The sequence below is a fragment of the Apodemus sylvaticus genome, chromosome 2 (assembly GCF_947179515.1).
Source record: "Apodemus sylvaticus chromosome 2, mApoSyl1.1, whole genome shotgun sequence".
NCBI classification, from domain to species: domain Eukaryota; kingdom Metazoa; phylum Chordata; class Mammalia; order Rodentia; family Muridae; genus Apodemus; species Apodemus sylvaticus.
The window spans coordinates 63438544-63465646 of record NC_067473.1 but is presented as its reverse complement, the minus strand read 5'-3'; the positions used below and the strand labels follow the sequence as shown (position 1 = coordinate 63465646).

At 44.1% G+C, this 27103-nt stretch overlaps 2 protein-coding genes across 2 annotated transcripts in view; one reads left to right on the top strand and one right to left on the bottom strand.

The window, feature by feature from the left end:
- Positions 1 to 4613: 4613 nt before the first annotated feature.
- On the bottom strand, positions 4614 to 7589 carry LOC127677878 (uncharacterized). The gene is made up of 3 exons (XM_052172838.1): positions 7505 to 7589; positions 6903 to 7441; positions 4614 to 4711 (listed from the first exon to the last, which is right to left on the bottom strand). Exons 1-3 carry the CDS (start codon positions 7587 to 7589, stop codon positions 4649 to 4651), a joined length of 687 nt encoding a protein of 228 aa, XP_052028798.1. The 3' UTR covers positions 4614 to 4648.
- The window catches only part of Parp12 (poly(ADP-ribose) polymerase family member 12), a 36070-nt gene continuing 16401 nt past the window's right edge, over positions 7435 to 27103 (top strand). Inside the window, exons 1-5 of the mRNA XM_052173488.1 lie at positions 7435 to 7952; positions 12005 to 12140; positions 14549 to 14849; positions 19668 to 19769; positions 23471 to 23594. Coding sequence (XP_052029448.1) covers positions 7588 to 7952; positions 12005 to 12140; positions 14549 to 14849; positions 19668 to 19769; positions 23471 to 23594 — 1028 coding nt within the window. The 5' untranslated portion in view covers positions 7435 to 7587. The remainder of the gene's footprint in view (positions 7953 to 12004; positions 12141 to 14548; positions 14850 to 19667; positions 19770 to 23470; positions 23595 to 27103) is intronic.

Here is a 27103-nt window from a genome sequence, read left to right as displayed (position 1 = left end):
CATATGCCCCTTAGTATTGGTTATAAGTCTGTATAAAATATATTTTTCTTACCAGTACATTATCAGTATTGATTCTTCTGACCATAGTAGTGAATGGGAGTCTTTACAGATCTATTGGCCTGTCTATAATTCTTAGGATGACCATTTTCCCTTTAATCAAGTGAAATTTAGAAGAGATTCTAGCTCATACATTTCCAGGGAAAATCTCTGGGTTTTTCCTGGGTGGTGAGATTATGAGTACATACCGCCTTTATTCCTGTCTCAAATATTTACTGAATATTGAGTACTGTGCTAGGGATGCTTTGGGTAGGTAAGAGAAACAAGGTAGGTTCTCTTCTGAGAGAGCTAAGGAAATATAAAATGTATTTGCCACAGCAGTACTAAAGCTGGGCCAAGGCAATAATTTGTTCTTATGACTGGCATGAAGCCCTGGTCAGCAGCTCAAGACTTAAACTCCCCACTATGGGATTTTCTCCATTGTCAATAATGTTCCACAGGACACAAAATAAGATATTTCTTGTTATGACTACCACTTGGGTCCTTTCAACACTCTTTGTGATAGTCTGTGAGCTTTGCCTCTAAGGCCTGAATCAAAACTCTTTAGAAGGCTACCCTTCCTCTGTGCAATTTCTTTACCCATTTGTAGGTAAGAAGAGCGAGACTATTTGGGAACGTTGTCTCTGTACCCCCTCCCTCAGGCCTCAGCCAATCAATGCATAGGATAGGGCCTATTTATAAATGTGGCCTCACATCTGAAATCAAGTAGCTGGTAGTATAGAATCTGAAGGGCATTCTGGCATAAAGGTTAAAATAAAGATTTGTCTTAAAGAGTTTTTGTTTAGTGGAGTGGATTATAACTCAATACACAGAAAATCTAAACTGTACCAGCTCAAAAACAGGATATAGTTCTAGAATTCAGTCTCCCCCACTCTCAACGCCTCATGGAAAGCGGACTGAGAAAGCTGCTAATATGAGCCATTATTTGTTTTTATTACTATTATTTTTAAATTCTCTCTCTCTCTCTCTCTCTCTCTCTCTCTCTCTCTCTCTGTGTGTGTGTGTGTGTGTGTGTGTGTATGTTGTGCTACATGCAGTTACAGGCAGCTATAAGCTGGGAGTGGAGCTTGGGTACTTGGAAGAACTGTTCTCAACTGCTGAGCCATCTCTCCAGCCCTGTAAAGGAAAATACCATTTCTTGTAAAGAAAATTACCATTTCTTGTAAAGGAAAATAGAGGACAGAGCCTGGAACTACGTACAGTAGTATACATACATACTACTACATATAGTAATAACACTATGTAGTCTGAACAGGTTGTGTTTATTTAGAAATATATAAATTTATATTAGGGATATATAAATTTGTATATTTAGGAATATATTCATGAATATAAATATATATTTAGGAATATATAAATATATAAAAAGCATATTATCCCATTGACCCAGCTTTGCAAAACACACACATACACATATACACACACATACAAATAAGAGTCTGAAAATTTGAGAGAAAGCAAGGGGGTATATAGAGGAGCTGAAGGGATAAAGGGATGGGTGAAAAAATATTTTAAAAAGCCCCAATCTTTCATAAACTGCTAAATGATTACTCATGGATAACAAAGATGGTTCACCTTGTAAGAGTGTGTGCTGCCAGGCTTCAGGACCTGAGTTTAATCCATGGGACTCACGTGATGAAAGGAGTGAACTTAATCTCATAAATTGTCCTCTGTCCAGTAGTGGTGGCACATGGTTTTAATTCCAGCACTTGGGAGACAGAGGCAGGCAGATTTCTGAGTTCAAGGCCAGCCTGGTTCACAGAGGGAGTTCTGGGACAGCCAGGGCGACACAGAGAAACCCTGTCTTTAAAAAAAAAAAAAAAAAAAAAAAAAAAAAAAAGGTTGTCCTGACCTCTACATGTGCCATGATGTGTGCAGACTAATATGGCAAGACACAACTGTCATGAATGAGGTTTCTAGATTGAGAGAAAACTCTAGAGAGGCTCATCATGCCATTCAAGAATACGTGAGTAAACACCAGAATAAGTCTGGAGGCAGAGAGCAGGGGAAACGTGGGCAAAAGCTTTATTGTGAGATGCGCCTTGAGAAAGAACAGGTGACGAAGGGCTAATCTGAATTATTAGCATAGGCTAATCTGAATTATTTCATCAGCCTGTGGGAGATTACAAAGACTGGCTCTCTCCTGAGGTCAGAAATCTGGAACTGGGGCAATTAAAGAAGGGAAATGCCTGCCCTGGGTGTGAGGACCCAAGGTAAACTTATGGCAAGGATAGAGGTGGTTGTAAGCGTGCGCTCAGATCAGTCCCGTGCAAGTGACAGGCACACCCAGTAGTGAGTTTATGTAGGCTTTAGCCCGGGGAAAGGTAGTCAGTCCATCCAGAGGCAGAGGTCAAATACAGAACTAGAAATATAACTGTTATATTTTATAACCCTATTTCTGTAAGCTTAGTAATAATGACCTCTTTAATTCTTGGTCATTAATAATTTTAGTCTTCTTTGTTATTCTAGGTAAAGATTTGTTAATTTTTTTTTAATGTCAAAGAACTCTGTTTTGGTTTTAATGATTCATTGTATTATTTCCTTAGTCTCTATTGTATTTCTACTCTATATTATTTTCTCTTTTGGATATTTTCCTAGGATATTAGGTTACTGATCTGAGGTCTTTTCAGTTAGGCATTGACAGATATTCATTTTCCCTAACACTGTTTTCATTACCTCCCAAGTTTGTTTTGTATTCTTTTCAAATATTTATAATTATTTTGTATGTATTGATGGCATTTGTTCATTCTTTCTTTGTTCTTTAAAATTGTCCCCCAAACCAGATAACCTTAATTGACCTATCTTCAAATATTCTGATCCTTTCTTTTATTTCTTTTTCTTTGGTCTGTTTAAATCTTCTGCTAAGTATCAATGAACTTCTCTTTCTCTGTTCAGTTATTGTACAAAATTGCTGCTCAGTTCTTTTTATAATTGTTTCTTTACTGACATCTGTTCGATTAGACACTGTTCCCATGCTTTCATGTTTTACAGAGTCTGAGTCCTCTGAACATTTCTCTCACAGCTTAAAGTCCTATATCTGGCTTTGTCAGGAGATGTTTATTTTATGTGTGTTTTGCCTGCCTTTACATCTGTGCACTGTGTGCCTGGTACCTAAGGAAGCTAGAAGAGGACATTTGATTCCTAAATGCAAGTAAACACCCATACATACAAAATAATTATAAATATTTGAAAAAATAATCCCTAGAGTTATCATTGGTTCTGAGCACCTCGTGGTTGCCAGAAATCAAACCTGAGTCCTCTGGCAGAGTAGCCAGTGCTCTAACTGCTGAGCCCTCTCTGCAAGCCTTAGGAGCCATTTGTATTCCTAGCTTTGACTTCCTTTGTATGGGTCACACTATTTCCTTATACACGTCACAATTCACTTCAAGATGGACATTTCAAATAATGTGCAGCTTCCAAAGTCATATTTTCTGCTTTTCCTGGGGCTCTTGTTGCTTGATGAACTAGTTGCTGTGTTTGTCTAATGACTTTTCCAAACTAATTTTGTAAAGTGTGCATCTGCACTGGGTGACTAAAGTCCCTACTTGGCTAGCTTTTTTCTCAGCTAACGACTAGATGGAGATTACCTTAAACACCAGTAGCCAGCATCCATCTTGGTCTTTGTCCATGAATGTTTTGGTAAATGCCTTCAATTGTCAGGCAGTTTGCAAGTATGAATAGCTTTTACTTCCTGTGGGCAAAGAGCCTGTGTGTCAGACAGAACTTGTTTCCTGAGCCTCTTAGTGGTCCTATGCAGTGTATGTGCCTGTGTGAGTTCCTACAATATGCTCACACTTTTAAAGCCCTGAATTGTTCAACTTTTTGGCTAGTCTATTGTTTTCCTCAACTGTTACTCATTGCTTCAGCCATGATATTAAAATATTTTATAATTATGCTCTCTTGGGAGGATAGGGGCATTGTTATGACTTTATGTGTTCCAATGAGACCACATAAAGACCTGCCTTTTTAGAAGTCCCACCACAGTGGCCCTTGGGATGAGTCTTTGAAAGAGTTCAACCCTGTCTGCTCCCTTGCTACAGACACTAGGAATGTGAGTTGTCATTTTTCAAGGGTAGCAAAGAACTTTAGGTGGAATAAGAGAAAATGCTAGAAAAATGGTTACTCTTATTGAGATCTGGCTGCTTTCTCCATTAAACTGTGAAGGTGCTGCTGCATGCCTTTAGCAACCATCCAGAGCAGAGCTCTGAAAGTTATAGGATTTGCCAGCCTCTTCACTGCGTTTATGGAAGGACCCACGACATTGCTTTTTCAGCCAGTTATGGAATTAAAATGGGGGAATGTGTATGGAAGAGCACTTGTTTGGCATGCAAGAATGAAAATAAGGTATTACTTCAAAACAATATCAAAAGTACAAGTAAACAACAGTTAAATGTCTAAACCAAATATTTATCAAAATACCAAAACCATGAAAAGTAATCCAAGAAAATAAATTGCCCTCCACCTCACCCCCAATCCTTTCTCATTTGTCCTTGTTAACAATCTAGTCTTAAAAAAAAAGATTTGTTTGTTTATTTATTTATTTTATATGAGTACACTGTTGCTGTCTTCAGACACTCACCAGAAGAGGGCATCAGATCCCATTACAGATGGTTGTGAGCCACCATGTGGTTGCTGGGAATTGCACTGAGGACCTCTGGAAAAGCAGTCAGTGCTTTTAATTGCTGAGCCATCTCTCCAACCCCACCCCAAAATTTAGTCTTTATACTCATTTCCCCCCCTTTTTGGGGGGAGGGTTGCTGCTGGGAAATTGAGCCTAGCGTTGCATGCTTTATATAGTTTACCACTGTTACAGCCCCAGCATGCTGTCTTTTTTGAGGGGTGTGTGTGTGTGTGTGTGTGTTGGTGGGATGCCATTTCTCAGGAGCTTCCATCTTTTTTTTTTAAAGTTTATTGCATGCATGTATATTTGATGTATATGTGTGCCAAAGCACATGTGAAGGCCAGGGGACAATTTGGGGATGTGGTTCCTCTCTCCATCCACTTTTACCTGGATTCAGGGGATCTGCCTCAGGTTGGCAGGCTTGTAGAATAAGCACCTCTGCTAAGCATCTCTCCAATTCCCACCTTAGTTTTTTGAGACAGGATCTCTCACTGGGTCCTGGGGTTTGCCAACTGGTCTAGTCTAACTCCACTTTCTTACTTTTTTGTAGTAATACTCCCTCCCCACCTTCCTAAGGATTGAGTCCAGGGTTTATACCCTCAGTTCCCCATTTTTGTAGTATTTTTTTTTATTCGATATAATTTATTTACATTTCAAATGATTTCCCCTTTTCTAGCCCCCCACTCCCCGAAAGTCCCTTAAGTCCCCTTCTCGTTCCCTGTCCTCCCACCCACCCCTTCCCACTTCCCTGTTCTGGTTTTGCCGAATACTGTTTCACTGAGTCTCTCCAGAACCAGGGGCCAGTCCTCCTTTCTCCTTGTACCTCATTTGATGTGTGGATTATGTTTTGGGTATTCCAGTTTTCTAGGTTAATAACCACTTATTAGTGAGTGCATACCATGATTCACCTTTTGAGTCTGGGTTACCTCACTTAGTATGATGTTCTCTAGCTCCATCCATTTGCCTAAGAATTTCATTATTCATTGTTTCTAATGGCTGAATAGTACTCCATTGTGTAGATATACCACATTTTTTGTATCCACTCTTCTGTTGAGGGATACCTGGGTTCTTTCCAGCATCTGGCGATTATAAATAGGGCTGCTATGAACATAGTAGAGCATGTATCCTTATTACATGGTGGGGAATCCTCTGGGTATATGCCCAGGAGTGGTATATCAGGATCTTCTGGAAGTGAGGTGCCCAGTTTTCGGAGGAACTGCCAGACTGATTTCCAGAGTGGTTGTACCAATTTGCAGCCCCACCAGCAGTGGAGGAGTGTTCCTCTTTCTCCACACCCTCTCCAACACCTGCTGTCTCCTGAATTTTTAATCTTAGCCATTCTGACTGGTGTAAGATGAAATCTCAGGGTTGTTTTGATTTGCATTTCCCTAATGACTAATGAAGTTAAACATTTTTTAAGATGCTTCTCCGCCATCCGAAGTTCTTCAGGTGCGAATTCTTTGTTTAACTCTGTACCCCATTTTTTAATAGGGTTGTTTGGTTTTCTGGAGTCTAACTTCTTGAGTTCTTTATATATATTGGATATTAGCCCTCTATCTGATGTAGGAGTGTTGAGCTTCCTCCATGCTCATTCAAGAACATCCTACTGCGTACACTTCCAAATATAGGCTGGCCTAGACCTCAGAGATTGCCTGCCTCTGCCTCTTCACACATGTTTTGCCTGTTTGTTCACTAATGTGTACCTGGTGTCAGAAGCATCCAGAAGAGGGTGTCAGATTCCTCCTGGAGCTAGAGTTACAGGCAGATGTGAGTTGTGAGCTGCTGAGTGGGTGCTGGGAACTGAGCCAGGGTCCTCTACAGGAGCAGTAAGGCCTCTTAAGCCCTGAGCAGCTCCATGGAATATTGCTATGTAACGATCTTTTCTCACAACACATGAACGTCCTTCTAGGTCAAAAGCAGAAATTTAATGTGCCTCTAAAACTCTTATTGTCTGAATGACAGTCTTTGTGTTTTCAGTATTCGGTCTTGTGAACGTGGCTTACTAATGCTTTTCTGTGCGGGAGATTCCTGGGAGGAAGGAATGGGGATGCCAAAAGTCATACTTATTTTATGGGTGAGTATTCCCCATTTACTCACCCGAGAACGTTTATCTCAGGGTAACATAGGGAGAGTCCTTTCCGGTGAACAATCTTAAGTATGTGCATACTCTTTATTCCGAAGGGGCGAGGGGAGAAGGAGCGGCCCTTTGAAAGGACGAACCTACCCTTTCTTTCGGACATGCGGCACCGCTGCGACAGCTGAATCTACAGTGCCCTTCAGGCCGGTCTTGCAATTCCGAGCGCCTGTTTCCGTGTGTTCCGGGGTGGCGTGGGACCAGGTTCGTCGTCCCGCTTCCGAGGTCCGCCTGCCCAGACCGCTTTTGCTCGGGCGACTTCTGAGCCCCCTGAACGCGCCGCGGCGGCGGCGGCGGCGGCGGCGCCCGCCAGACGCGCCAACCGGCCGCAACCGGCCAGCGCCGTCTGGAAACTTCGCTCAGCTTCTCGAGATCGAGGCGGCTGACTGAACCCCGGCGTCCCTCGGGCCTAGCTGAACGCGCCACTCGCCTCGCAGGGCGCTGCCTCGAAGGAAGCGGCCACTTGTCCCTCAGACGCGGGGCTCGGGCCCTGTGAGGACCCGCGACCCGCGTCTCCGGCCACGCGACGCCTCGAGGCACGCCGGGTCGCTGAGTGCGCGCGCGCGCGCGCGCGGGCCGCCGTCGAGCCGCGCGGTCCCCAGCTGGCGGCCCTGAGACGAGGGCGCCGGCTCCTCAGCTGCGGCCCGGGGGCGTGGCAAGGCCCCAGTGCTCCTGTTTTCCCCGGCTGGAGCCGGCTTTCAGTTTCGTTTCCTTCCAGTGGAACAGTGGGGCCGGGCCGGTGAACAAGCCCGTGCTAAGCCTCGGTCCGACGGCCATGGCCCAGGCCGCGGTGGCGGTGGCGGTGGCAGAGGTGACCCAGCTGCTGTGCGCGGCGGGGGGCGCCTTGGAGTTGGCGGAGCTGCGGCGCCGCTTGCGAACAAGCCTGGGCGCCGAAGCGCTGGAGCGGCTGCTGCGGGACCGCGGGCGCTTCGTGGTGGTCTCGCGGGCGAGTGCGGGCCGGGCGGCGGCGGCGGCGGCGGCGACGGCGGCGGCCGCCTCGGAGCGCGTGGTGCTGGCCGTGTCGTCGCTGCGTCTGTGCCGCGCGCACCAGGGCCCCAAGCCGGGCTGCACCGGGCTCTGCGCGCAGCTGCATCTCTGCAAGTTTCTCATCTGTGGCAACTGCAAGTTCCTGAGGGCCGGGTAAGGACGCCAACAACGGGCATGGGCGGATGCTCCTGGCCCTCCACTCCCGGGCCTCCACTCTCCCGAGGTTGGGGCAGAGATTAGGTGACGGTTCCTCAGCCTCACCCGTCCTTCACTCTCGAGGACGTTCATTGACCACCTACTTAGTGACTGCCAGTGTGTGGTGGAGTGGCTCACATAGGATGTGGTCCCAAGAGGGACACCTGAGTCTGGCAGTGTGGCTTCCCGGAGGGAAGCTGGTCCTCAGGGCTGGTTGGAACAGGCTTGCAGTCGCAGCTCTAAGGAAGCTTCAGAAACGCCACTCAACTCCTGTTTGTCCGCTTCGAAGCCCCAAACTCAGATTTTCAAGGTCGTCGGTGGCTCCCGCGCTCCCCTAGCCACAGACCTCCCTGGGTGCCTTTCTACACACCCCACCCCTTCTTTGGTTCATTTGGTGGCAGAGCCCTTCCTGGTTTGCTCTTTAGTACTTTTCGGCAGGAGCTGAAAGATTATTCGCTTTTTTGAGCTCTTTCTTCTTAACTCTTCCACACCACACTTTATGTCCTTATTAGTCTGGGCTGCTCTCCTCTTGCACCTGCAAGGTGATTAGTGGAATCTGTACTGAAGAATTTGGGTCTCACCTTAAAGGTGATAAGGTCTGCTGGATGTCTGCTGTGAGGTTTGTGTTTTAGGAAAATGTCCTGGGTAATGGTGCCGGAGATGCTGGGTTAGGAGAGGATGTTGAGACTTTGTGCTTCAAAGCTAGTCCAGTTATCTAGTAGGATTAGTTCTTCCCTACCCTCTTCCTTTTGCTGTTACACAGTAGACGTCATTTTTTATGATGTCAGGTGACCTTAGGTTAGTAACCTTGACCTATGCAGTTGGTCAGGGATCCAGGCTGGCAAATACAGCTGCACCCTCAACACTTTGCAGGCAGTTCAAAGCATCAAGTTCCAGGGGTTGAAGGGAGGGTCTGGTGGGAAGTCTGTGGGCCAGGTCTAGAAGTGATAAATATCCCATTTACCAGAAGCTGTCTCCCACCCCTACCGAAGGGATATGGGCTAGGAAATGTGGTCTCTAGGACTCATTTATTCAGAAATAATACAGATTAGAGCTTATCCAAACAAGGCGTATGGGAGAGATTTGGGGGAGTTAAGGGGAGCTCGCAGGTGTGAAGAGAGTCTGTGGGAGAGATGGTGACTGTTTTTTCTGTTCCCACTGCGGACTGAAAGCCAGAGAGGGTTTGAGTTCTTCACTTAAAACCCTTACATGCTGCTTTGGAAGCTGCTGGGTGGTCAATACTGTGGCCCCAGTGCCAGAAGCAGAGCAAACAGCTCTGTAGGAGAAGGCGGGCCTGCAGAGAGGGTAGAACTCTAGAAACTGCCATGCAAGAATGAGACATCTCTGGGGTGAAAGAGCAACAAGCCCAGAGAAGAGGGTACATGGGAGGTGGGGCCTGGCTTGATGCAGTGACAGAATGAGTGGATGAGTGAATGAATGAATGAGTATCATATTGCATACGTGGCTCGATAAGTTGGCCTGTTTGGCCTGAAACTTGCTATGTAGACCAGGCTGGCCTCCAAATCACAGAGTCTTCCTGTTTCTGGGACTAAAGCCATTAACCACTGCATGTGCCTGGCAAATCTTGATAATGTGCTTAATTGTTAAAATAATCATGGAAGGAAGATCTGTTCTTATACTAATTCCCAACATTTGGGTTCAAATTTAGTATCAGAAATTTGGACATTTGATATTTACTGGCCTCCATAACTGAGGTTTTTCTTCTTCTTCTCCTTTGTCTTTTCCCATGATTTGTACTAGGTAGTTTCCTGCATATTTTTTCCAAAGGATAATGGAAAGTGAGTGTGATTAAGTGTACTTTCCTGTGACTTTACTTGTCTTCTTGATCACAAGGTTGGTTCTCTAAGAAACAAGCCCGAGGAGTCTTCATTCCCTGACTAACAGACCTGTGCTCAGGAGGCAGTGTGCCTGCTGATCAAGAGCGTGGTCCCATGAGCTAGTCACCTTGTCACAATCCCTCTGCTCTTTGCTGGCAGTCGTCCTGGGCTGACTGTGCCCCTCGGTGATGATAAGCTTACTTACCTCACAGGTTTGCTGAGGACTGAATGAACTCATGGACGTTAGGTGGCCTCTGTCGCATAGTAAATGCTCACTAAGTTTTAGTTGCCGTTCTTGCAGTTACTTGTATACTTGGCCTTGGCAGCACCAACTTATCTTCCCTTCTTCTCATCTCATTCTGTCAGCGTTTTCTAACCTCAGGATGTGGCAGATGTGATGTTTTATACCTTCCTCAGTCCTCTCCTGGATCCAGATTCTGCAGTGCCTTTTTCCTTTGGTGCTACTGTATTCTTACCATAGCTGACCTCAGACTTTCCACTTTATGTGTGAGTTCTTTTCTGTTGCATTTACCAGTTGGGAGAGAGAAGTCAAGGATGACTTCATGGTTTTTGATCTGTACGGGAGGAGGGACGTTAACTTTTGACAGAGATCAGAGACCTAGTAGGAGAAAAGGGTTTGGGGATGGATCCAGGAATTTGGCATTCTTTCAAGATGTTTATTGCAGATGTTAAATAAGGTATGGTAGTGTCTCTATCAAGCAGATGTGGCTTGCCTGACTTTCTAGGTGACTGAGACTGTCATTAAAGGTCTGTCCTGAGTTCTTAGGGTGGAGTACCAGTTCCTGGTTGATACATGCTCACCAGATGCTTATGGGTTGAAAGTACAGAGGAGAGGAGCTGCAAAAGGGGCGGAGCCAGGAGTGTGTGTCTATGTGTGCCCATACCTGAAACATGAGTTACTCTGCTTAGCATTTTAAAAAGGATTTTTTTTCTTTCGAGACAAGGTTTCTCTGTAGCCCTGGCTTTTCTGGCACTCACTCTGTAGACCAAGCTAGCCTAGAACTCAGAAATCTGCCTGCCTCTGCCTCCCAAGTGCTAGGATTACAGGCATGCACCACCTGTATGCCCGGCAGACTTATTTTTATTATTTAAATTATGTGTCTCTATGGGGGTAGAGTGGAAGGAATGGTGCACATTAGTGTAGTGCCTTCACAGGCCAGAAGAAAGTGTTAGTGAGACACCTAATATGGATATTGGGAATTAAATGCAGGTCCTCTGGAAGAGTAGAATAGTGTCCCAAACTACTGAGCCTTCCCTATACTTCCTGCTCAATTTATTTGGGGGTGGGAGGGTTGAGACAGGGTCTCTACATAGCCCTGGCTGTCCTGGAACTCACTATGTAGACCAGACTGGCCTCAGAAATCTGCCTGTCTTTGCCTCCCAAGTGCCGAGAGTAAAGGTGTGTGCTACCTAGACTCATCCCTGCTCAGGTTTTTCATCCAAATCTTTACTGAGTGGCCAGTGTGCTGTGACATTTTGCATGATGGCCCTGCCCTTCTCTTTACATACCTGCTGAGAAGTGTTGTCTTGAGCCCTAGACGCTGTCCAGTCTCATCTCTTCCTGGTAAATAAGCATATACTTTCATGCAGAGCTGTTTTCTCTCTCTGCTGCTTATAAGGAGGGTCAGGAAGTGTTTGTAAAACACTTTGCCCTGAAGAAGGATCTCACCAGCTCTGTGAGTTGGTCAGGGCTGCCATAGAAGAGTACCATAGATTGGGTGACCCGACCTTTGTTTTTCCCTCCCTCTCTCCCTTTCTCTTCTCTCTTCCTCTCTTCTCTTCCATTTCTTCTCTTTCCTTCCTCTCTTCCTTCACAGAGGCTTGCTCTGTTGTCCAGCTAGACTGCAACTCATGATCCTCCTGCCTCAGCTTCTGAGTATTGGGATTACTGGTGTATGCTACAATACCTGGCAGACTAGAAGGCTTAAACAACAAAAACTTATTTCTCACTATTCTGGAGGATGGAATTCTGAGATAAGGCTCATGTTGGATTGGGGCTACTCTAATGACCTCATTTTAATTTAATGGCCTCTCTCGTGACCCTATCGTCAAAAGAAGTTCTACATCCTAAGGATCTGGAAGTTGGAACTCTAATAGGGTATTTTAGGGAGGTAAAATCTAGTCTGTAACAACATCTTTGCTTCTTTGCAGGAAGAACTGTAGGAATGGTCACAACTTGAAAACTGATCACAACCTGAGTGTGCTGAGGACTCATGGTGTTGACCACCTCACTTATACAGAGCTTTGCCAACTCTTGCTTCAGAATGACCCTTCACTTTTACCAGATGTGAGTGTTTAGACGGGTGGAGGGTTGGGGGTGTTTTTTGCAAGTAATAGCGGAGAAGCCAGATGGTTGGAAGATAGATAACTCTTAGTGTTTAGAACCAAGAACCATTGCACAGCAGAGACTTGGATTTAATATCCAGCACTGCTAATTAAATCTACTGGATTTAATATCCAGCTTTGTTGATGTTGGACCAACCTTGGCATTTCTTGAAAAATTTCCTTCCCTATCAGTTAGGCTGGCACCACCCTTGTAGTGATTTAGTGAGGTTGACCTGAAACAAGTGTTATTTAGAAGTAAGCAGAATGAGAGACCCCAGCTGGCCCATCCCTAATACTAGGAATTGGAACTGCATGTTTGGGGTATTGTTTTGGTCTGTGGGGAAGCCTTCCAGAGCTGCTTGACAGTCATCCAGTACTCTCTCTACTCAGTCCCTTGGACCCAGGAGAGTCTGTACATTAGCTGACATGGAATCTCAGCTTGTGTAAGCTTATTGCATTATCTCTGTATCATTTAGTGGAGGAAGATTAGCAGCACAAAAGGTTTATTGGATAAGGAGCAGGAGAAAGTATAGAGAAGCTTTTAGACAGCAACAGTGCAGGGATAACATTCATGGCGGGGGCAAGGAAGGCAGGGGCTGAGTAGGAAAACTGACCAAAGCACGATTCTGCTTTAGGATCACTGCTGTTTTCCAGTGTGCTGGGCAAGGCCTTAGTGTGAATAGGACCCTGACTCTGTAGGGTTCCCTGGGTCTTGAGGTTCTTCAGCAGATCTGAGCAGGGTGTTTTCCACTTATGGAGCTGGCTACATGGGATGCTTTGACATTGCTACTGGTTTGAGCCAACAGATGAGTTTGGCATATTTTAATGCAGACATTTCCATATTAGACAGTGTCACCTATTTGAGGAGGAGTAGCACAGCATCATGACTGGCACATAATAAATATCAACTTTTGATATTTGTCTTTTGAAAATTCATATTACTTTACTTCAGCTAAGTTTTTTGGAATATCCATGGTCAGCTAAACATTGAGGACACACCCTGCTTTTCCCTTAAGGGAGGCAAATCAAATGGTGGGATAAGACGGTCAGAGGATGATTTGGGTCATGTTTAAGACACTGTCAGAGTTCACATTCCACACTGTAGGAAAGGTGTTTGGGGCAGATGAGGCCTGTCCAGGGTGCGGCCAGGTAAATGAGGAAGAGGATGGTCTGGCACCTCATATGTCAGCATTGGTTGGTATTTTCATGGTTCCAAGTTCAGTAATCACAACAACTCTGTGACATTGATGATGATTCCCATTTTAGAGATTCAAATAATGGAGTTTCAAAGCTGGTGAATGGCTTGTCTAAGGCAGTTGTCAGAATCGCTGTCTGGCTTTTTCCTTTGGGTAGATCATCTGTAGAGTGGAGAACTTGAAAAAGATGGGTTCTGCCTCTAAACCCCCAAGGGAATTCCCTACAGCTTGTGGACTAATGTCTAGAAACTGAGTAGGTGGGTCATTTTCCAGGTTGAAGTATTTGGGGTGTGGAGAAGGAGAAGTTGATTGAGTTGCAAGTTTGTAGTTGTGCATTGTGGTGAGTGTTTGTGATCTTTATAGTTGGATGGTGGAGGCAGAGGACTAGGACTCATCCTGTCTTTATCTATGTAGGCTGAGGATAGCCTGGGCTGTGGGAAACCTTGTACTAATAAACCAGGAAAAACGTTACAGGTTTGTCAAGAACTCAATTGAGCAAACAACAGATACAGTAACCAGCTGTGTGACTGGGGCTAGCTGATGAAATTTTAATAAATTTATTAAATTTATTAGGGGCACAGATATTCTAGGTATAGGTGGGTGTGAGTGTGCTTGTCCACAGTGTGACGGTCAGATGACAACTCCAGGGAGTTGTTCTTCCGTCTCATTATTATGTGGGCTCTGGTATTTGCGCCAGGTTCCTTTGCCTGCTGAGCCATCTTGTTGACCTTAGCTGTTTAGCTTTGGGGTCTGCTAGTTCCCCTGAGAAACGAAGGGTGGTGTTTAGCCAACTTCAAGATGCCTTAGCCCTAAGAACCCCTCTGACTTTGAATTTTGAAAGAAAAATTGGAAAAAATTAGCTGGTAAAGTTTATTTGGTTTGGTGTGGCTGTGTGTATAGGTAAGGGTAGGTATATTGAGGTAGATAGGAGGTTGCTACTGCTCTGGCCTCTTTGAAGGTCTGTGACTCTTCTTAGAAGAAGGTCTTGTTTGGAGTTATTTTAGCTTAGGGAATATTTTGGTCTCTATATCTTGAGTAAGAGATGAATTCTCTATAGCCCATGTGAATGGTGAAATAATATAATGACCATGAGGCTCCTTTCTCCCATGGCATGACTGTTGAGGCGTGCTGTATGCAGTGTTGATGTGATGTCTTTTTGCCTCTTTGTCAACAGATCTGCCTACACTACAACAAAGGTGATGGACCCTTCGGCTCTTGCTCCTTCCAAAAGCAGTGCATTAAACTACATATCTGCCAGTACTTCCTACAGGGAGAGTGCAAGTTTGGCACTAGCTGTAAGAGGTCTCACCAGTTCACTAACTCTGAGAATCTGGAGAAGTTGGAAAAGTTGGGTTTAAGTTCTGACCTGGTGAGCAGGCTACTCACTACTTACCGGAATGCATATGACATCAAGAATAAGGGCTCAACCCTCAGCAAAGTGTCCCCTTCTTCTGCAGGTTCACAGGGGACTTCTGGTAAGGCTAATGGAAAGTGCTACAGGCTCTGGGTTGGGGCCTGGATTTTTGTTGGTTAGTATGACTTTGTGGAAGTGTGGATCTCTTTTATTAAGACTCATTGATCTTTTCCTAGCTAGGAGGTTGTGAGGATGGTTGGAATCTAGACGCAGTCAAACAGGGCATTCCAGATGATGCAAGTTGGGGTTGGCACATTCATAATTCTGGAGGCGCTGAAATGAGGTCAGCCCCCCCCCTATGTAATTGCCCTCCACCCCCTGGATAATTTTTCTTCTAGTGAGGGATCTAGAGTTGAGATTGTAGTTCTACAGCTCTAGGACCGTTCATTAGGTAGCATTCTTTATGATATTACAAACGAATGCAAGAAGGCATTTGTGAAGCTGTGGCTTTGGCCATCCTGCCATGAGCAAGCACAGGTTCCCCCCTTGTAAGTGATTTTGGCCTTATTCTCTGCGGCTTTTTAGCACCTAGACAGTGCCTGGCCCATAACCCATCAACATGAGTGAGCATGGTGGGATTTTTTCTAAGTGTCTGTTAGGCTTAGTGACAGGAATTTCCACTTGAGATTTTATGTTCATAAGTGCTTTTCTTGTCTGTCTGTCTGTGCACCACACATGCCTAGTGCTTGCAAGAGGCCAGGCGAAGGTGTTAGATCCTCTGGAGCTGGGGTTACAGATGGTTGTGAGCTGCTATGTAGGTGCTGAGAATTGTACCCAGGTCCTCTGCAAGAGCAGCCAGTGCGCTCAATGGCAGAGCCATCTCTAGTCCCTCATAAAGATTTTTTTAAAGAATAATTTTTAATTATTCTTTGATGACTTCATATATGTAATCAATATTCTAGCCCAAATCCCCTTCCTACTTTTTTCAGTTTCTTCCAGTACTTTCTCCTCCAACTTTTATGTGATTTTTTTAAAAGATTTTTAAACTTTTATTTATGTGTCTATGTTGTATTTGTGAATGTTTGCCACATGTATGCAAGTACCCTCAGAAGTCAGAGAGGGCATCAGGTCTTCTGAAACTGGAGTTGCAGGTGGTTTTGATCTTCATGTGGGGACTGGACTTAGGTCCTCTGGAAGAGCAGCAAATGCTCTTAACCACAGGCCAGTTTCTTCAGCTCCCGCATGCTATCATTTTAAAAGTTATTCATTTATATTTATTTCTGTGTATATGTATATATATATGTGTGTATATGCGTGTGCGTGCATGTGTGTGTCATACATGTGTAGGTCAGAGGACAGTTGGGGAAATCTGTTCTCTCCTTTCACTGTGTGGATCTCAGGGATCAAATCCAGGTTGCTAGATTTGGCAGCAAGTGCCCTTACCACTGAATCTAATTAGTGTTGCCTGCATGCATGCTGGCATGGGGCTGTCCTACCAATGACCAGTGGCTGCACCACCAGAGGAAAATGCCTCTTCCTCTCCCAAACAGTAATCATTTGCCAATAGCTCCTCAGCTAGGATGGGTGCCCATGAGCCTGCCTCGCATCCATAGTGGACTGGCTTAATCTTATGTAGGTAAGCTGTAGCTTTTGTGAGTGTGAGTGCAATGGCTATGCTATGTGTAGAGTACAACATGTCACAGTACTCTTACATTCCTCCTGCCCCCTCCTATCCACTGAGCCTTAAGGAGCCTTGAGACAAATGTCTTATTTAGGGCTAAGCACTTAACAGTCACTTATTTTCAGCACTTTGACCAGTTATAATTCTGCATTGGTAGCTGCTCACTGCAAAAAGATTGAGAGCATCACTAATATATGGGTATAAAATATGCATTTAAAAGGTGGTTTGACTTGTTCATTTAGCAGTCCACAGTAGTAAGTTACTCTCTAATGCCTGTGACCTCTCCTGCCATGGACTCTTGCTTGGGTTTACAGTACGAAGTATGAATTCTCTCTTAAAGAGCAAGCCAAAATCCAATCAGGAAGCAGTTGAATACCCAAGTTGTGCCGTCACTGTACCAGTAGGCATATCTTGCCCTACAGGCTGATACTGTAGCTCGCACAACCACTGTGGCTATGCCATTGATGACTTTTCTCCTCCAGTGGCCTGCGTTGTGCCTTTAGGCACTGAAAATTAGCCAGCAGGGAGGATAAGTTCAGATCAGTTTAAGTTTGCTGTCTGTTTTTCAATCAGAATATGTTGTGTCTTTAGCAACCATCTCCCTGTGCTGAGCAAACCAGCAGTAGCAATGCCTGTGATATTTTTATGTGGGGTGCCTCTGGGGCTTCCTGACCAGTTACTCATAGAGAGATATCCCATACTTGGAACTGAGGTCTTTTTAGTAACCCATGCATTCTGTGGAGAAAGAATTGCCCATCCACACAGTATACCTCTACTCAAGTTTCTTTTTAAAATTATTTAATTTAAATTAGCATATAGAGAAATGTGTTTTCATAATTTTCCATAGAGCCTTGGTTTTAATTCATGCTCCCTTTTCTCCTCACCAATCCCAGACCGTGTCCGTGCTTGAACCTTTAATCCCCTGTGTTTCCCAGCTACTTGTACTCTAACCCTCCCTGCCTATGGCCTGCTCTCTTCCTCATGTGCCCCTTTTCTAGCTGCCTGATCTCTATAGATACTCTTAGTAAATACACAAGTCTAAAAATTTTAAGCTAGAATACACACAAGATTTTTTTTTTGAGATCACCTCTTGCTCTGTTCCTACTGGCCACAAAGTCAACAAAATGATCTTTTACCTCAGTTTCCCTAGTAGCCAGACTTTGTGCTTGCTTAGAGATTTTATTTAACAATAATTTCTTAATTGACTGCTGTATATGGTCCTTGGGGGAACATTTGAAAACTTCATTTGGATTTCATGGTAGAGGCAGTTGGCTAGCCACTCCAGATCTCTGCTTTCATTTCAGCAGCTTTGAGAATTTGCCATATGCTAGTCTCTGTCCTAGCCTGAACTAGACTTTAACAACCATAAGAACAGGCCTCTACCTCCAAGCATCTCATGCCCATCTACTCATACAGCCATTAAGATAGAAAATGTTTTTACTAGATCTTTTTCTAAAGTACAAGGTGAGTGCCAAGACCGCCAACAAACATATTGACCTTTCTAAAGATTTATTTATTTATTTTATGCATATGAGTACACTATTACTCTCTTCACACTAGAAAAGGGCATTGGATCCCATTACAGATGGTTGTGAGTCACCATGTGGTTGCTGGGAATTGAACTCAGGACCTCTGGAAGAGCAGCCAGGGCTCTTAACTACTGAGCCATTCCACCAGCCCCCATATTGACCTTTCTAATCTTATCTGATTATCATAGTTAAAAATTGTTCTTGCTACATCTAGTTTTTCTTTGTATTTTCTTCACTTTGAGGGTGTGTGTTCATGCAGGTGTGCACATATAGGTATGTTCATATGTAAATAGGAGGTCGTGTGTACTAATATGAGTAGAGGCTATCCCTCAAGTGCTGTCCACCTTGGGTTTGTTGTGTTTTGTTTTTGAGACAGAATCTCTTGTTGTCCTAGGCCTCACCAGATAGGCTAGGTTGGCTGGCCAGTGAGCCACAAGGGATCTGCCTGTCTCTACCTCACCAGCCCTGGGGCTCCAAGCATGCCCAGTCATGCCCAGCTTTAAGTGTGTGTGTGTGTGTGTGTGTGTGTGTGTGTTTTATGGCAAGGTCTTTTGATGTAGACTAGGCTAACTTTGAACTCAGCAGAGATCTACTCGCCTCTCTCTACCTAGTACCTGACTAAAGGCATATATCACCACACTCAGCTTAACTTTTTATTTTATTCTATGTGAATATCTGTTTTGCCTGTCAGTGCATCACTTGCTTGCTTGGTGCCCACAGACTAGAAGATGGTGTCAGATCCTTTGGACTGGAGTTACAGATAGTTGTGAGAGACCGTGTGAGTACTAGAAAGTGAACATGTGTCCTCTGGAGGAGCAGCCAGTACTATTAACTATCTCTCTAGCCCTACCTGGGCTAGACTCTTAAAAATGTGGGTTCTCAGAGATTGACTTGCGATCCTCAAGCTTTCAAGGCAAGCACGTCCTCCCGGTCTCTTCAGATATTTTTGTTAACCCCAAGATACACAGAGGTTTTGCTTTAAATGATGTTTAGCGCATCATCTAGATTGTCTTTATTGAAAAGTGAGGGACAGATCCACTGCTGAGAGGCTCAGGTCTTAACAGTCACAGGTCTCCCGGGTGTGGGTTTTGAGGCCCAGGCTGTGGAATATCCGGGAGTTTATAAATGAGAAGGGAAGACAGTAGCAGAGTGACAGGTGATAGGATGGTAAGTGAGGTTTTATTCTTATTTAGGGTTAAAGGAATGGGGTAGATATATAGGTAAAGACACATTGGAATGGTAATAAAAAAGGTACACTTTGAAAGAACCTAATATCCTTGTCTTGATTTAAGAGCCCTACAAGTAAACTAAAATTGAGAATATTGTATTTGGAGATAAAAGCTTTCCATATATTATCTTTTTTGTGAGTATCCAGTTCTAAAGATTTCATTGATAAATATTTGCTATAGAAATTAAATGTGATTTTTAAAAATACCTTTCTATTTTTCTTTCCTAGTGACTTGAATGGATAGTGAGAATTGAAAAAAATACCCCTCTGTGGTATCCTAGACTTAGTAAAAAAAACTATGTGCTGGGTATTCTAGGAGTCACCCTAAAAGTCAGGTGCCCACCTGTGTGCCTGGGGGTACTTTTATCCCTCAAAAGATATGTTCTGTCCATTTGCCTAGGCCACTTTTGCACAGAGGTGGATAAATTCTCCCTTCCTTTTAGCCGTGAAATGCAGAAAGTGTCGATGGGAGCTGATACATTGCATATTGTTTCTTTGTAGAAAGAAAAGACAGTTCAGGTCCTGTGTCACCAGGCACTCCTAGCCAGGAGGAGAGTGAGCAGATTTGCTTGTACCATATTCGGAAGAGTTGTAGCTTCCAAGGTAAGTTAGACACTCTTCCCTCTCATGGGAGGGGAAACTGCTTCCCATTACTGGAACTGCTTTAAGGCACCCTAGAGAGAGCAGGGGTCTTGCCAAACTACTTCTGAATCTGCTTTGTTGAGGATAGAAGAAATTATATGCATTTTAAAAATGAAGCTGTAGATGAGTTTTGGGGAATATAGGACTTTGGCTCTGTACCAGGTGAGTGTCAAGTGGCCACAGAACTTCATGAAATGTGGCTACTCAGTCTAGCGGAAGCTAAGATCATTGCCACTCTTGTGGGGTGACAGCCCAGGGGGCTCTCAGAAACTAGGAAGACCTCAGTGAGGAGATAGAGGCACTTGTACTAGCACTTAGAGGATTGCTCACGGCTCCCTCAAGGCTGGGCCAGTGGTCCCTGCTTGCCTCCTTTCCCACAAATAGTAATTCTGTGTTGGTCAGGATTTTCACAAAAGCTTTCTGTGCTTCACCACAACTTGTCTTTGACTAAAGACTTTTTCTCAAGTCCTGTGACTGCAGCCACCAAAATGTTGTGTTTCATTTTTAGTCTTTAGATGTCACACAGGTAATCATGAATGTTTTCACTTTGTGAAGCAGTTAGAACAGAGCGGAGCAGAACGTTCTCCGCCTGCTCATCCTTCTCTGGTGGTCTACACTTGCTCTATGCTGTGCCATGCTTGTTTTATGTATTTTATTTCAGATTAAATTATATCTTACTGTATGGTAGTCTGCCTACATGTATGTGCACCAAGCTTGTGCCTGTTGCCAAGAAGGCCAGAAGAGGGTGTCCGATCCCTCGGAACTGGACTACAGAAGGTTGGGAACTACTGTGTCGGTGCTGGGAAGCAAACCTGGGTCCTCCGGAAGAGCATCCTACTGAGCCAGCTTTCTTGACCCTTCATTCTTGTTTTTAAAGATTTATTTGTTTTCTTTTTTTAATCCTTTTTTCTTCTTCAGTTTTACTCTGCCCGCTCTGTAGTTTAGGGATCCTTACATGATTCTGTTTTCTTTGGAGCACTTTTCATTGTTGCCGAGTCCTTTTCACATGTGCTCTTCTCTCTAGCCTGCCTTTCCAGGGGTGTAAGGAGGAAGAGGCGTGCATGTGGATGCTTTGCCTTCCACACTGAGATTACATTTGTCTAACTTGGCCTTGAAGCCTAGAGCCTGGCTGGTGCTGATGTTGGAGCATTGTGGGAGGCAGGGAAAGGGAGGGGGTCAGGGAGGAACGGCTGTGTCCTGCATCCCCTGGGTGCCAAAATTCTCACCAGCTACTATGGTTGCAGTGGCTTCTCCCAGGAACCTCCATCTGTGACTGGGTGGCCACCACGTTCAGTTCCAAGTCTACTCTTAGCACAGCCTTGGGTCGCTGGGTCCTTCCTGAGACCTCAGGCTGGTGGGTATGGGGAGATACTCTTTCTTGGGAGCTGTTTTCCTCCATGGGGATTTTCCTCAGGGTACCCAGGATTTGCTTGTACTTGGGGTTTGTTAGCACAGCTTTTCAACATTGGGTGCTTTCTGTTCACCTCTGGTCATTTCCTTTAGTGCCTTCAGTCAGGGAACTGGAACTCTTGGCGTGGTCACAACCTCTGGACCATAGCTACAGCCTGGCTAGAGTGTCACTATTTGTTAGGCTCATTCCTGGTCTGAGTCCAGTGTGAGTCATGTAAGCGCAGACTCTGTACAAATGGAGGCACTGCAAGTCCCCAAGAAGGCTGTGTCCTGCCTCATTGAGTGTAAGAGCTCTCCTTGCCTGGACACCCCAGCTTGTTTCCTGGGGCCTCTTGACCTTGTACCCCCTTTTGCTGTGTCTGCATAGCTTCTAGCCTGTTCTGACAAGCCCTAGCAGAGTCCGTTTTACATGTGCTCCTCTGGTACTTGTCGATCATGGCACCTTTTTAGAGTCTGGAAAAGGTCTGACATTGATTGAGAAAGAATGTACAGGTTTTAAGACAGCTTAATTTTTCAACTATTAGCTTAAATTAAATTTTAAAAATGAGAATTAAAATGGGTTAACTAACGTTACTAAGAAATGAATCTTTATCAACCTTCTTTTCCTTAGCAGCCAGGTAGGTCCTTTAAAAACAAAAGCAATGATGTCCTGCTCCTTGGGTGTCTGGTAGGAAGATGCCGTGTGCACTGGTATATATATTTCTCTTTATAGTAAATGTACATGTATATTTGGTTTTGTTCTTATATAGCACTAGCACACTTGTACCTTCCTTGTTTTGCTTAACAAGGGAGGTACAAATCTCTGTACAAATGTACCAGAAACTCACAAGTGTCAAAGACAGTATAAGCAAAGATGGGGCAGAGTGCAGAGGCTTGAAGGGGGAGGGCAGTGGAGAGCCTGTGGCACCTAGAAGACAGAAAGTAGAGGCAGTAGGGGGGTACTGATGGTACCAAGCCACCTTCAGTGGGATGTGTTAGGTTACATGGATGTCTGCTTCCCTCCCTCCCTCCTTCCCTCCTCCCTCCCTCCCCCCCCTCTCTCCCTCCCTTCCTCTCTCTCTCTCTCTCTCTCTCTCTCTCTCTCTCTCTCTCTCTCTCTCCCCACGGACTGAACCTAAGGTGTTTGTCCATGCCAGGCAAGTGCTCTGTCACTGAACTGTTTCCAACCCTATTTTTATTTTGAACTTGTGATTCTTCTGCCTCAGCCATCAAGCTAGACTATGGGATGGATTCCTTTTGGAGTTAGATCTGGAATCTGACCTCTGCACATCCACATCTCTGTGCATAGAGACAAGGAACAGCTTTACTGCCCTCTGCAGGACTGGGACCTTCTTTTTTTCTTTTTCTTTTTTCTTTTTAATTTGATAATGTTAACCCTTTTCATCATTACCCCACCGAAAACCCCTATCACCTCCCCCCTCTCTTTGTTCCCCTCCCCCAATTTCCTGACTTGCATTCCCCTGTTCTGGGGAATTAAGCTTTCACAAGACCAATGACCTCTCCTCTCACTGATGTCTGAAATGGCCATCCTCTGCTACATATGTAGCTGGAGCCATGGGTCCCTCCATTTGTACTCTTTGGTGGGTGGTTTAGTCCCTGGGAGCTCTGGAGGTACTAGTTGGTACTTATTAGTGTTCCTTCTGCAGGGCTGCAAACCTCTTCAAATCCTTGGGTCCTCTCTCTAACTGCTCCATTGGGGACCTTATGCTCATTCTATTGGTTGGCTGTGAGCCATGGGTGTTTTGATCCACTTTCCAATAAGGATTGAAGGACTGGGACCTTCTTATCATCAGCTTCTTTGGGGGGGGGGGTTGGAAAAAAAAATTTTTTTTTGAGACAGGGTTTCTCTGTGTAGCCCTGACTGTCCTGGAACTCACTCTGTAGACCAGGCTGGCCTTGAACTCAGAAATCTGCCTGCCTATGCCTCCCAGAGTGCTGGGATCACAGGCGTGTGCCACCACCGCCCGGCCTATGATCAGCTTCTTTATGGACATGAAACGACATTCTAGACTAACACATATCTTTTGAAAACTCATTGTAATGTTCTGTTTAAAGGGAAGCCTCACATAGTGAGATGCATAGTACTTCAGGATGTAAATGCCCAGGTGTAACAGCACTAACAAAGCATAACTTCCTCATAACTTCCCAGAATGTTCTCAGGTCCACAATCAGGACCTTTCCCATTGACAGTTACGGGGTGGGGCCACACTGCTCACTGCTGGGTGTCTCACTCCTTTATGTCTCTATTTTAGATAAATGCCATCGAGTTCATTTTCATCTGCCATATCGATGGCAGTTCTTGGATGGAGGCACATGGAAGGACCTGGACAACATGGAGCGTATTGAAGAGGCCTATAGCAATCCCAGTAAAGACAGGTAGGAGGGGGACACACCCTCGGTGCGGCTCTGCCAGCCTGTTATGTGCAGCATGATGGATTTAATTTAAACAGCAGTATGTGCAAGTGCAGTGCATGAATGGAAAGAAACTGGGTCTTCTCTAACATACATACACAGATACACACGCACACACACGCATGCATGCACCCACCCCCCCAAAGCTTGATCTGGAGGTGGAGGCCCATGTTTGTACTGGCTATGGTTTATACTAGTTATCTGTTCTGCTTTCCTCCATAGAGGAGCTGTGGGAAAGGGAGGTGGTACCAAGACCAAGTAACCTCAATTATGTGCTGCTGGGGCTGACCATACACAGTTATTCACTATTATAGACAATCAAGAGATTGTCTATAACAAGGAGTTTGTAAACTTCTAATCTTTCCCACAAAGTCACACAGCTAAACTGTTTTAACCCGAATGGGTTTCTTTTTGTTTTTGTTTCTGTTTTTGTTTTTTCCAAGACAGTTTTTCTGTGTAGCCCTGGCTTTCCTGGAACTCACTCTGTAGACTGGCTGGCCTTGAACTCAGAAATCCTTCTGCCTCTGCCTCCCAAGTGCTGGGATTCAAGGCATGTGCCACCACTGCCCTTCTAACCTGAATTTTTTGTTGTTGTTTTTTTTTTTGTTTTTTTGTTTTTTGGTTTTTTCGAGACAGGGTTTCTCTGTATAGCCCTGGCTGTCCTGGAACTCACTCTGTAGACCAGGCTGGCCTCAAACTCAGAAATCTGCCTGCCTCTGCCTCCCAGAGTGCTGGGATTACAGGCGTGCACCACCACCGCCCTGCTAACCTGAATGTTTTTATTCTTTAATTGCTTCTAGCATTTTCACTCAGCCAATTCATTTAAACAAGGAAGACCCAGGTAATCTTATTCTAAGTATTTAGTCATTACTTATTTTAAAATGTGCTGCGATATATTGCTAAAATAGATAATTTAAATTTTTTATATTCTGGGCATGGACTGCAGAGGTATCATAGTATGTTGAGAACTCATTGCTCTGCCAGAAGCCCTGTGTTTGGTTCTGGCTTCCACATGGTAGCTAACTGTCTGCAATTCCTTCCCATCATAGAGTAGCTTAGGCCCTCTTCTGGCTTCCTCAGGTACTGCACTCAGGTGGCAACTGCAGGCAAAATAAGCCCAAGCGTGCACACACACAAAAATCTTTATTAAAATAAAAAGTTTTGGTTTTATTTTTGGTTATGTTTATGTGCATGTCTGTGTGTGTGTGAGTGTGTGTGAGAGAGACAGAGACAGAACGAGAGAGAATACGAGTGAAGGTGCCTGCAGAAGTCACAAAATGGTATTGGATCCCCAGAAGCTAGAGTTATAGGCAGTTTTGAGCTACCCACAGTGGGTGCTGGGAACCAAAATCTGATCTTCTATAAAAGCAGCAAGTGCTTTTAACCACTGAGCTCCATAAAAAAGAGAATTTGAATATCTAAAATAAAAAGTGCATATGTGCAAATTTGAAACATTACTTCCCTTAGCAAGGTTAAATAGCCCACTCACCATCCATAATCTTTCTGTTTGAAGCTAATTGTAGACAGTGTTATGCACAAATAATAAGTATACAGCTCAGTTACTTTTAGTAAAAGTATTTGTGTATGTAGCCAGTACAGACTATCTTATCACCATAGAAGGTTCTTTATTCAGCCCACTTTCGAAATCTGTCTTCCCTGACTTCTCTCACCTTAGATGAGTTTGCTCTTTTGTGGATCTGTAAGTTGAACCATTTGCTGTGTACTGATAGGCCTGGAATCTAACAGCATTGTGGTTTCTTTTCTTTTCCTTTAAAAAAAATTCAGTTTTGGTTTTTGAGACAGGGTCTCATTATGTGGCACAGGCTGTCCATAAACGGTCAGTCTGGCCACGCCTCCCAAGGGCTTGGATGGTAGGATGGATGTATAGCAGGCCCAGCCTCTGTGGGACAGCCTTCTGTGTACCATACATGTGTTTATATGGAGGGATTTCCAGAGGATCTCCACTTCTGAGAGAGGCTGTGTTTGTCCCGACAGGAGCTAACTGGTTGTTTTTCAGGTGATTTCGTGCTTTCCAGCCTCCTTAGCAGGGTTTAATGATGTGCCCTCCCCCCATATTGGCATTGTTGAATATTTGCATACTAACAAGTCCAGAGTGTAAAGTGTTTTCTCAGTTTGCATAGCCATGATTTCCAATGAGGAAAATTTTTTTTCACATGTCTGTTAACTGTTTTTGGTTCCTTTTTTATGTGATGTCCATCCTTAAACATATTTTGGGTGTGATGAGAACTACATTTTTATTTATCCATTTATTCTGAGGTATTTTCTACATTTCTGGATATTAAATGTGAGGTAAAAAACTCAGCCAGCTAATAGCACCTTTGGTAAAGAGAAATATTTGTCCAGGTTTTCCTTTTTGTTTTTGTACTTTTTATGTCTTAAGAAATCTTCCTTTATTGTATTAACAAAAGAATTCTCCTGAGTTTTCTTCTAAAAGTGAACATTTTAAGTATAAAACCATGTTTAAATTCTCTTTTTTATGATTAAATTTAAACCTAATTTCATTTTTTAGGTGATTCACTAGTTTCTCCAGTAACTACTTTGAAAATTTTTAATTAATTTGCTCATGCTTGAAATAAGTACCATAAAATTTAAACTGCTAAGCACACTCATAAAGTACAAGCTCCGTGGCTATTCATTTCTAGATGCTTATTTTTGAAACCACCTAAAGAGAGCCAAGTAGGGTGAAATGTTAGCACATTCCATTTTCATTTCAGTTGTCAGATACCATCTTTTTACACCCCTCGTCAGTGCTGCCTGGGTTTGTGTATTTCTGGTCTCTGGTCAGTGCCTGTCTGCCAGTCCCACACTGTCTGACCCATGGAAGCTTGATACTAAGTTCTGGTTTCTGGTAAGGCTAAGGCTCCTCTCCCTTACTCCTCCTTCTGCTTCTTGCTGTTTTGCTCTTAGGAATTTAAAAATCAGCTTTCAGATTACTATGTTGTATTCTTGACTTGAAATTACAGTGACTGTTGTGAGTTTGTGGAAAATTGTGTCTTTATAATTTTTAACCATACACATGCCCACCTTCTGAGCCCTTGGGCTTGTTACTGCTGCTGGGATTTGATAAAGTGTGTGTGCTGTGTACACTGAACAGTCTTCACTTTACCTCTCATTCTCCAGACTTCTCCTTCATTCCCTTTCCTCTCTGCTGCATTTAGGAGCATTCTCAGAGTCCCAGGCCACCAGTTCAGCCTCATCTGATATCTACTGAGGCCATCTGTGACTTTAAAATGTATGTGATATTACTTTATCATAAATTTTCTTGTTTTTTCCAGTTTACCTGCTCACTTTTTTAAATGTTTCTAATCCCAGTGTAGACTTTGATAATTAAGAAGAACCATTTTACACTGTCTGCATCTTAGATGCTAGTGTGTGCCTCAGCTGTCTGACTCTGCTGTCAACTATGCTTTCTCAGGGAGTCTTGGTTCCATGTGTATGGTGTGATTTGATTT

Excerpts from the sequence above, each read along its gene's own strand:
- LOC127677878 (XM_052172838.1), bottom strand. The coding sequence starts at position 7,589 with ATGGCCGTCGGACCGAGGCTTAGCACGGGCTTGTTCACCGGCCCGGCC. Across the intron at positions 7,442-7,504 it reads GGAAACGAAACTGAAAGCCG|CCGGCGCCCTCGTCTCAGGG; the intron begins GCTCCAGCCGGG and ends GCAGCTGAGGAG. Across the intron at positions 4,712-6,902 it reads CCGCATGTCCGAAAGAAAGG|AGGTCCTCAGTGCAATTCCC; the intron begins GTAGGTTCGTCC and ends CTGCTTTTCCAG.